The sequence below is a fragment of the Egretta garzetta genome, unplaced genomic scaffold, assembly GCF_000687185.1.
Source record: "Egretta garzetta isolate BGI_Z169 unplaced genomic scaffold, ASM68718v1 scaffold316, whole genome shotgun sequence".
NCBI lineage: Eukaryota > Metazoa > Chordata > Aves > Pelecaniformes > Ardeidae > Egretta > Egretta garzetta.
This window is the reverse complement of record NW_009259971.1, coordinates 278,531-289,774: the sequence shown is the minus strand read 5'-3', so window position 1 is coordinate 289,774 and position 11,244 is coordinate 278,531. Positions and strand designations below refer to the sequence as shown.

General features: G+C 48.1%; 1 protein-coding gene across 1 annotated transcript; it reads right to left on the bottom strand.

Moving 5' to 3' along the window:
• Positions 1-2,267: 2,267 nt before the first annotated feature.
• Positions 2,268-11,234, bottom strand: MAPRE1 (microtubule associated protein RP/EB family member 1). The gene is made up of 6 exons (XM_009640315.2): positions 11,111-11,234; positions 8,221-8,369; positions 7,199-7,403; positions 6,723-6,832; positions 5,859-6,011; positions 2,268-5,466 (listed from the first exon to the last, which is right to left on the bottom strand). The coding sequence occupies exons 1-6, from the start codon at positions 11,226-11,228 to the stop codon at positions 5,410-5,412; spliced, it is 792 nt and encodes a 263-aa protein (XP_009638610.1). The 5' UTR covers positions 11,229-11,234; the 3' UTR covers positions 2,268-5,409.
• Positions 11,235-11,244: the final 10 nt, after the last annotated feature.

Sequence of the window (11,244 nt, the reverse complement as noted above, 5' to 3'; positions counted from 1 at the left end):
CCCCGGCCCCCTCACCCCCCGCCTCCCCCTCCGCTCCTGCCAGAGGCCACGCTCCCCTGCTTCAGAGGACCACAAGTCTTCCCTAGGCCATAAAGCCCTGAGACAACCTGCTCTGCTCCAATTCCGAAGCCGGAGGATGCTTTCGGATCCCCTTCCAACCCGAGGGGATGCCTCCGAAGGACGATGCTTCCTACAGTTTTCCTGCAGAGCCTGCATCCCCAGTCATCCTCCCGCTTGGCTGGAGCCATCCTCATACAGCCTAAAACAACTTTCAAAAGCTTCATTTATTTACAGGTTAAAAAAGAAAAAATCCCACATAAATCATGAAAAAAAAAAAAAAGTGAGCCCCTTCCACCACTCGTGCTGCCCAGCGCCTGGAAGTTCAGTACCAGTAGGTTCGACCTGGAAGGAAGAGAATGTTAAAATGCCAGCAGCGCTGCCCGGTGCCGTTGTGCAATGGATAAATTACAGAACTGAGAGACAGACCTGTCCCGCCGGAGCCTGCCGGGGTTATGTTAATGGCAGCGACGTCAGCTCACGGCTCTTATCAGCGGCCGAGCGGGAGGCAGCGAGCTGGAGCTCAGGAATGAACCTGGTCTGGTAGCACCAGTTCCCAAGGAGCCTGCACAGGAGGGGAGGTTTCGCTTCACGACAGCGCAGTTTCAGCCTCCGTGGGTTTTACTGCCAGCGCTTTGCTGTCAGGGGGGAGGTGGGATGGGGGGGCCAGTCGGGCCGGGCCGCTGCTTCAGAAATAGAGATTCCAGTGGAACACAGAGAGGAAAACGTAGAGACTGAGGAGAAGCAGAAAACAGGAGGGAGTGGAGGGGTCTGGCCACAGAAGGTGGAGAAAAGAGAAACGCAGGAGAGGAACACAACAGAAAGCCAAAGGAGAGCAGAGGAGGTGGAGGAGATGGAGCATCTCTGCGTGCAATAGCGGTTTGGGCCAAGCAGAACTAAGCGTGCGTCGTTTGCACCGGATAAAGGCCACGAGAGCATCTTAACTGCACTTCGGGAACTTTCTCCTGCGCCTTAGGGAATTTCAAGAGTTAAGTTTAACTTTGTTCCTTCTCTAGTAAGGAGAGAAGAAAATCAAACATTCTCCTGGAAGATATGGATTGCTTTAATGACGGCGTGAGTACGCAGCTCCTCAAAAACACCTTCCAGGTCGCCCGACCCTGCGGTTTAACAGGGACCGCTCAGAGAAGAAAACCCCTTTGGTTTCCCACCTCTTTGGGTGGACTCTGCCTGCATCAAAACCAGCTCCCTCCCCGCAGTCCTGCCACCCCACTGCAGAGCCCCCCCCCCCCGGGTTTGGGCACCCCCCCCCACCATTCCCCTTCAGCAACACAATATTGCACTTTTCCGTCCGTTCCTTAGGGGTTCTCTCACATCAGGTTCACATGGTATCCGTAGCATTTCATGACGTTTCATTCCTAGGAATTTATCTTGTTCCCTTCTAACCGCAACCTTCTCTCATTGCCTTTCATGGTCTCCAGTCGCGTTTGTTTAACGCCTTTCCCTCCGCTCATTCTAGGCCCATCCACACGCAGTTTCTGTGCGGAGCCGACAGCCACGGCCACGAAGCCCCCTCCCGAGCCTCACTTACCAACACAGATCCTTCAAGTCTCCTTTCAGCAAAGCCACGGTTCGCGTTCTCGCTCCCCGCCTTCGGAGCGTCACCAGCTGCAGCTCTGCACGCTCCCATCCCAGCCGCCTGCCGTCTCACATCCCCGCTAACCAGCAGCGGATCTGTGATGACTTCGCCTCCCCTGCTTTCTCGGCATTAAAAGATCAGTAAATCCTCGGGCTGCCCTGCTAACCCCGTGCAGGTGCCCTGCCGTGAGCCCGTGCGTCAGGCCCACGTCATCGCCCGCTCCGTTCCTTGCACCCGTATAGAAGTCGAGGGGCAAGGTCTGCGTACTGCCAGGCTAGCTCGAAATCTGCGGCACGATCCTCATCAGGCTCACACATCGACTTGCAAAAAATACCTTTCTCTTGGGAGAAGCAGATCCCAGCCTTACCCTTGGGTCCCAAAGAAAGAAAAACCCGCGCTCCCGAAGGCCACGCGTGTTCCTGAGCGGACATGCGGCCGGACAGACTGCGAGATGGCCGAGTGCTCAAGCAGCCACGCTAAACAGGGATACGATACCACAGCAAGGATGGTTTCGGCCTTTATTTGAAGGCTTTTAACAGTTACAGTAAGAATTGTCATTGCAAACCAGGGATTCTTAAAAAATTGAACAATAAAAGTTAAAAAAAACCATCCACAAGTCCACCTGCAGTAAGACATGTTGGTACAGAAAGGAGATGTGAGCTTTTGCTTCTTCCATTCTGTTCATGTTTCAAATATCGGATAAAACTAAGATACTAGGAAAGGTTGGATGCCCTCAGAATTGTTCCGGCAGGCGAGCACTTACCAGCCTGTACTGTACCAGCGTAACAGAGCAGCTGTGCCAAGCCCATGGGCTTGAGCTGGGCTTGGTGCTGTTATTTTCCTCCCAAAAAGGACATTAAAAACCATATTATGCCAAGGTATCTACAACGTAGTCACAAGTTGACGACGCGAGTTTGTCCCCATTCTGGTTATAACTCATCTTGGTAGCAAAGCAGCAATGTAAGCAACTGGAAATCTTAGCAGCATTTGACTTGCAAGTCTGCCGCTTCAATTTAGCCTCACACCGCACGTCCACGCACCCACCAGCCTCACAAGGCGCCCTCACAGTGTTTCTGACTCATCCTTCTCTTCACATAAAAGGGTATTTGCTTGCTTTGCTCACAGAGGTCAAAAACCAACCGAACAGAGCCCATCCGATGGCCTGGGCGCTTCCCAGTTCCGCACACGCAGTCCCGGTGGAGACTGGAGGCCCCCAGGCCCCAGCGCGGGGCTGGACTGCAAAGAGCAGGCACCCAAGAAGCCCTCTTCAAATTGAGCCACGTACCATTGCCATCCTTTGCTTTGAGTTGCTGGAATAACGGGATCTTTAGAGCCAAAAAACATGCTTCCGACCTCAAAGCAAGCGAGTAATGGTAAAGAAGATTTTATGTGCATCAAAAGCCCCGTTCTAGGTCTGCGCTTCGTTATCCAACACCAGCTTTGCAATCCCAGTCCCCAGCAATGCCCATCCTTTAGGATAAGGCGCCCGTGGAGCACTCTGGGGGCAGGGAGGGCGTTCTCCCGCCTGACAGAGAAGCCCTGCAGGGGACACTTCCAATTCCGAGGTTAGAGACCCCACAGAGGCGCTGCCCTGAAGGCGCCGGTCTGCACGCGTCTGTGACAGCAACGCTTGAGCTCATCTGTGAAACAAGACCGCAAATGACACAAATCAACCAAGTTTACGGCCCGCCTGCCCATCGAGACCAGCGACAGATGCGGTTACCATCTTGTTTATAACTCATAACCAGTGCTTTAGCAGTTTTAAAACACTTTAAACATGCCTAAACTCACGTGGCGGCATTCCGGTTAGGCAGCCCCATCCCCACACCGTTGGGAGGAGGAAGCCAACAACGCACTCACATTGCATCCACTTGTGGGAGGGGAACAGACAAACCAAAACCACCCAAAACTCGAGCAGTGGTCTCCCCCAGCACACTCCAAGGGGAGGTTCAGCATCACCGCTACCCAGGTTAGCACCGACTGTAACTAGGACTAGAGAACGAACGCTGACGTTCCAGGTCCTGCAAGCTTTGTCCCGACAACCGCCACGGTCCTTAGCTCTGCCTAATCGTACCTGAAAGCATGAGAGACTCCAGCAGACGTGACACTCTTGAAATACAGAACTTTATTTAAAAAACGCTTAAAATAGAAAAACCCTGTCAAGAAAAATCCAAGTCAAATACGGTTTCTCAGTAAAATGGAGTTTTAGGGCAACAAAAGTCTAAAAGGCCACAAGAGAAGTAGCACCACTGCGGTTCAAACAATGGCTGGGTACTCGCGTTTTTGGCATTCACTGAATCGGGGTTTTTCTCTGAATTTCACAAAGATTCATGCACTACACGACAATTACCATAAAATGCTCTCCTACACACATTTTAGGACAAGCTACCACCAGAAACAGATGAATACAAGCACAACAGGACTGCTCAAACTCAGTAGTGAGGGGGGATCAGAAGTCTTGCAGGATCTTGCCAAACACAACGGCAATGAGGGGCATGATAGCAAAAGAGGACAGTTAAGGAAAGTACTTTAAATATTAATATTTAAGTTAGTCTCAGTACTGTATTTTCTGCAATAACGTTAGCTCTGTTAGCCAGCACCTTTTAGTTTTTACCCCAGAAGACGACTGAACTGGCAAGCATTGTTATTAGAGACGCCCTGGTTTGAAAGGAAAAATTAAAAAAAAAAAAAAAAAAAAAGAAAAAAGAAAGGAGAGACAGAGAAATCATCACCCTCACGTGCTCAACTCCCTTTCATTCTAAAATAGTCGCACAGGGCAGGTCCTGTTACAGCTACGGGATTTGATCAGCATTCCTCGGGATGGGAGAGAACGGAACGAGCGAGAGACCAAAGAGGGGAGCAAGAAAACTAAAAAGAAACCGGAGAAATAGGAACAGGAGCCAGGAAGGAAAATGACTTCTGAAGAGCATTTGAGGCAGTAAGACTGGATGCCCTGGGCTTTTTTTGTTGGTTGGTTTTTCTTACAGAAAACACAGTACATTTTGGCAAAGTCATTAGCCACAATGCCGCAGGAAAAGGCTTTAGCGCTCTTCAAGGTAATGTATGTGTCTCAGCTGTTCATACTCCCTCTAATCTTGTGACAGGCAACGTTAAGGCCCACTTCATCGAGAACTAATCACTTAGTAAGCAGCTTTACAGCGGAATGGCGTTTTGTTTTAGTAGCCCCTTCTGAGCACTTGCTGACAGAGCGAGATCGCCACGCACGGCCTCTCAGGCAGCAGTGAACGGAGTTCAGCGAGCGTCTACCCCAACATGAAGCACATAAAATCTCCCGTCACATTACTTCAATTTGGCATATGGAAGCATATTTTAAATACTCTTAAGGCATTTTATTAGAATTTCTGTGCTGCAATTTCACATTAACTCAATCTTCCTGTGAGTCAGAGTCTATTCTCTACGACACACCACCTCAGACACAAAAAGAGTCTTCCCACAAACCAGTGTTTTACCAGCAAACCATTCTGCAACAAGTTCCAAATATTCCGCCTCTTGCTCCCTAACTATACCACCTCGATGTGAATACTGCTCTGCTACAAGTGAGAAAGAGCTCCTAACTCAAACCCACTGTAAAAAGTGAGACTTCGCAAAGTGCACTTTAAGGAGAGGTACTTTTTTGCTTATGAAAAGAAACCAGTGAGTCCTCTAAGAATAAAGTGGAGTATTTTACAGTTAAGCACATGATCTGGGGCAAAGAATTCTGATGTTGCTGCTCTGCTGGTACAGTATGTGGTCTGTTAATACTCTTCTTGTTCCTCCTGCGGTGCTCCTTCGTCAGGTATCACAAAGCCTTCCTGAAGGGGAATAAAACAAGTGCTTTAATGAAAATCTGGTGTCAAACCAGTTCCTGGCTACTCTCTATGCTCTTCCCCCTCCCCCCCTTTCGCTGAGGGTAGATCCCCTTGAGTCACCATTTACAGTGTCAACACGTGTTACCAGAAGAGTTATTTTCCTCATCTTTGATCTATTTGTTACATACTCTTCGTGAAAGGCTAACCTTGTTTGCTGCCTGACTATAATTATGTTATCTGTTCCTTTATTACAGGAAAAAGCTAGGCCATAAACCTAAAGGAAAAAAAAAAAAACCCAAACAAGTAGAAATAGAGGGAGCCCTGGAAAGCAAACCAGCTTCCAGTTACAAGGAGAGGGAGGAGCTATGCAGTACAATTTATACCGGATTACTCACATCTGTGGCATAAAGAATTTCCACAATCCTCTGCAGCACTGGATCATTCTCCCCTTCATTCTCCTGGCAGATCAACTCAATGTTCCTCAGTTTGCCGAAGTAGAAGTCTCTCTCCTTCTCCAGATCTTCCACAGTCAGTTTCAATACATTGATCTGCCAAAGGGCATCAGTAATAATTTACCCACCAAAGACAGAATCCGGTAGTATCTACTCAAAGGGCAGGGTCCCCAGAGTTCTCAGGGGGGTGTTAATATGCAAAGCACTTCAGAAGGAACCAAGATGGGGGGTGGGAGGGGGGCTGGGAGAGGAGGAAAAGGCCTCTTCCTCAAACTGTAATATTACTGCCACAACAAACACCCAGTCCAACACATGCAACGCCACTAGGAAATTCTGAGGGCGTATTACGTTAAACAGGTAAAGCCCTGACTGCCTGCGGTTTTCTCGGCTAACGCGTTTTTTCAAGACAACTCTCAGGCCGACGGCAGTTTTAGTTGTGTTACGTTCAGTATTTTAGTGAAGCAGCAGCTGCTCATAGCTGGGTTGGAATGCTGCGAGAGCTGCAACACAGCTGTGGAAATACAACGCTATGTGCGATACGGCACACGCTGGGTTTAAATGTCTGGGTACTCATGTACCGCAGAAGGGCTTTCGCTCCTATCCGGAGAGCAAGACCATTATAATGAAGGCTTCCGATTAAGTGATTTTAAATGAGCTTACTAGATTCAGATCATTTTCTTCCATCTGCCTGACCCAGTCATTTCATGCTATTCCAAAAAAAAAAAAAAAAAAAAAAAAATAAAGAAGTCTGCACATGGATCCACAGGCACAGGGCAGCAGCGCGCAGGGCCGTGCCGGCCAACACACCTGCTCGATCAATCCCGCCGATTCGTCGTCTCCCGCAGCCTTTTTGACCATTCCACTACCAGCTTTCGGAGTTCCTGCAGTCCTCTGTGTCACAATGGGCCTCTGTGGGGCTGCAAGATTAATCCGGGGTTAGTTCCTCTCAGGACATCTTTCCTCCTCCTGTACAAGCACTATTCCCCTTCCGAACAGGCTTAGGCACGTCAGGGTTTGCAGATGTGTTCCTCCCCTCCTCTTGACCCCATGTGACACGGCCTTTTTTTTTTTGGCACCAATCCTTGCCATTTTCTCTAGAAGAGAAGACTCTTCCTTCTGTAGCTCCCAGACACCTGGCTGCCACAGGAGGACTCGGTGTTTAAAGCACAACATCTCTCAAGACACAAAACACTAACTTCATACACCCATTTTAAATAGCAACCCAGCCCTACCTTCCCCAGAGTTTTTAATGAGCTACATGGTCTCATAACTATTTTCTCTACCTGCACTGCTAGAACTGAGAGATTTCTTGGGTTTGTTCACAACTGGAGCAACAAGGTTTGGTGCTACTGTCTCTTGGCCTTGTCGAGCGGCAACAGGATCGTACTCCTTCCCATCATAGTTCGCATCAAAAAATTTTTTGAACCACTGAACAAATTCAAAGTTGTCTTGAAATTTTCCTTTCACTAGTTTGTCCACAGGAATTATCTGGAGAGGGGGGAAAAAAAAAGTCAAACTCATATTAAAGGAGAAGAACCTCTCTCTTTCTCTATGAAGTTTTACCATCAGTGCAAATGTAATCCTTTGTCCAGCCTAGAGAAAATCCTGCTTTAACATAACTATGTCAGACAGTAGGATGCGTGTTAACAACTGCAATTAAAAACAAATCATGCTTTCACTGTGAGGGTCCAAATAATTTTAAATAACTCTGCAGCAAGGTTTCTGCAACACCAGGTTTCAACACAGAACTTGTGTCAATTTGAAGCTGGCTCACTCAGTGCTGGCTTCCGTGAGCCTGCACTGCCGACCGATCTCACGGGCTGCCAACACACAGAACGGCTGCCGGACCTCAACATCAACTTCTTAGAAGATTACAGGTACGGTTTCTCTGGAATGAGGAATGTAACTGAGGATTACTAAACAGATGCAGAAAATTGAAATCCTGAGGACCACCACACCAGTCGGTCGTGGGAACATACCTGGTACAAAGCTGGCTCAGGCAGGAAGCCCGAGTAAACCTCGCCTCATAGAAATTTCGGTATCGGTCTGTGCTACGTAAGTCACGCAGAATTAAAATGGAGAAATTCACCTCATGATTAAGAGCTGGAAACCTACCCTTAGCTGGAGCAAAGCAGATCCTGCCATAAATCAGGCGAGGACCCCAATGCAAACCGAAACCAAACGTTTTGAGATTTACAAACCAAAAGCAAACTCTGTTCCCAGGTTTATTCAGCTCTAAATTTGGAAGTACGTTCCATCTACTTTGGTATTAAGAGCACAGAGAATCGGGTACAACCCAGCTTACTTTGTCAACACCCATTCGTTTAAAACCCGCTTGTAGAACCTTGAAGTTCTGAATGTACTCATGCTCCAGTTTGGCTTGGAACTTCACTTTCTTGAGTGCTACGGAGCCTGGGAAGAGCATGTCCATAAACTGGCAGTACGCAGCACCTGCCAAAAGAGAAAGAATACAAAGCCCAGGATGAACCCAGCCAGCTCACCAGCCCGCATAAGCTCACACTGACCGGACTCACTCCTAAGATGCACAATGCCTTCAAGGCAACAAAAGCAAGAGAACGGGAACCTTCAGCCTCCTGGGTCGGGGCCGCATGGCCATAAATGAGCTTAAGCGAGCTGCAGAGCCCAATTTTTGGTCTCGTGACTTGAACTCTTGCAAACAAGAGCAACAGTGCCTTCGTAATCCCAAGAGGGGAAAAAAAATAATCCAGTGAGCAATTTGACTTTCCTTCCTTTATGGATACCAGTACAAATCCGAGACATCACACGTGTCCAGCAGGCACGTGAGCTACGCTTATCAGCGCTAACAGAACTAAACTAGAAAAGTAATTATTCTGAAAGTTGTATTTAGTATTTAATCATTATTAAAATAGCGATACAGGTACGCACTACAAGCAGAGCCTATACACAACTCAAGGTGCCTTCAAAGGTCAGAGGCCAAATTAAGCTGGATTGTATTTAAATCGAGCCTTAATCAAAGAACTGATATGAGACAGTGTTTATTTCTATTCATTTTAAATCCTTCATGCAATAAAAGCAAAAGAGGGATTCAGTTCAGCCACAAAGAATGGACAGCCACCTCCAAAAAAATTAGCTTTTGTGGAAAACACACACCCATTAAAAAAAAAAAAAAAGAAAAAGATATTTTTAACCTATATCCTCACTCCGCAGTGATGAGACGCAACTGCGGGCCACTAAAAATACAAGCACAGCATTCTGAGCATTATTGCCCCACCAGTACCAATGGAGAGCAATGGGAACCTTAACCGAAAACATCAAGCAGCTACACGATGAGCTTCTGTGAGGCGTCTAGAGGCCAAGAAGCGTTGCCCTAAACCAGTCTATTAATCTCAACCACAGGTAACAAAGTCCTATATTGTTCGCTTTCTGTCAGGATATTTTGCAGTTCTTTGGGGCTCGCACTTTCACTTGCTACTAGGGGATTGCTGCTCATCCACTGGTGCAAGTAAATAAAAAAAAAAAAAAAATCTCGCTGTTTGATCTCCACTGCCTTTCGGTTCACTCCGACACCCAGCTCAGGAAACAGATGATGTGCCAGAAGTCGGGGTTTTGCAAACTACGGGCAGTCTGAGCGATAAATGTGATAAAAAAAAAAAGAAGAGAGATCACCGCATAAGCCAAAGGTCGTCTTTTGTGCATTTATGGAACCTCAAATTGCTGCTGTCGCTGCTGCCCTTGCCAAAGGTAGCAAAGCAAGCTTGGGAACTCCTGCTTCCACATGACTGTGACAGCGGAAGCCACCTCCATACCTGCAGCATCATGAACTATTTTTGCAGACACAGGCAAGGGGCGTTACTCAGCGCATACCACATCCACAGCTCTCAGCCTTTTCCTGAAAACAGGTGAGCTGAAATTCTGCTGAGCCGGGATTAATTACCCTCACTTCTCAGAGACAGAGCTCTTGACTCCTGCTTCCACATGACTGTGACAGCGGAAGCCACCTCCATACCTGCAGCATCATGAACTATTTTTGCAGACACAGGCAAGGGGCGTTACTCAGCGCATACCACATCCACAGCTCTCAGCCTTTTCCTGAAAACAGGTGAGCTGAAATTCTGCTGAGCCGGGATTAATTACCCTCACTTCTCAGAAACAGAGCTCTCACAGCATTCAAGACTCACGCCAATTCTAAGCAAAACTTCTCAGCTGTATAAATCGGCGCTGCACACAACAGGTTTTTTAACCTGCCTACCTGAAAGCAGACAATGCTTGTCATTTCCCTTACTTGTGTGGTTGTGGATCTTCAGTTCCTTCGTGCTTACAGTTTTTCTCCATCATCTCACTAGACAAAGGCCACTACAAATACCTGTCAGATGTCTACTGTAAGTCCCCCACCTCTGTAATCTTTGCCCATGTTTCTTCCACAGACTCAGCCACAGGTTGTACTGACAGTCCCAAACTTATTTTTAGTTTCTCTCTCCTTTTATTCCACCTCCAATTTCCACATCGCTCATTCTGTGAGCAACACCTGATCTCAAACTCACCGTACGAGCTGCACTTCCACTTCTCCCAACTCCCTTTCACCTGCCCGTTGCAGTTATCCAAATCACCACCTTTTACCTAGGCTGCATTTTTAGCCTTGGGGTTTTTTCAGCTCCTACTCCAGACTATAATTTTTTATTCATTTCTGCAAGTCTCCTCCCAACACACACACTCCTCCCTGTGATGACGCTTGACTCCATTTCTGTACCACAATCACTTCCCCTTTTCTGCCTACAACTCTGCCTGAGATTCAGCTGTGCCAAAGTCAGCCCAAGCCGAAGTCGGCGGGGGTGACGCAGACCGACACGCTCCCTTACCATAAGGAGCTGTAAAGCCCTGAAGGTGAACCCGAGAGTCACCAGTACGCCTTCCTCACGCCGCTCCTCCTGCCCGGCTGGGATCTTCAGGCACCTCCCGAATCTCCTAGCAGCCCTCTTCCAGAGGAAATCACGTTTGTTTATGCTAGTTATTACACTTGTAAGACTTACGCTACCCATCCAGACTAAGTGCTTACTTCCTCGTTGGAAAACGCCCGCTCCTAACAGTCTTTCGCTCACATTAGCCCCCACTCCTGAGTCACCGCAGCGCAGGTGCGAGAGGAAGAAGAACAAGCCTTTTCGTTGCGTTTACATTATTAACAACCATGCCCCCGCGGCGCGGAGCCCCCTCCCCAGAGCACAGCTGCTCGATCTTCGTCAGCGTCAGCTGCAGGGACTCGTTGATCCAGGCGAGCATGTCGTGCCGGCTCAGGTTATCGCTGGTCACCGACGTAGAGTACACATTGACTGCCATTTTCTGGAAGACCAAG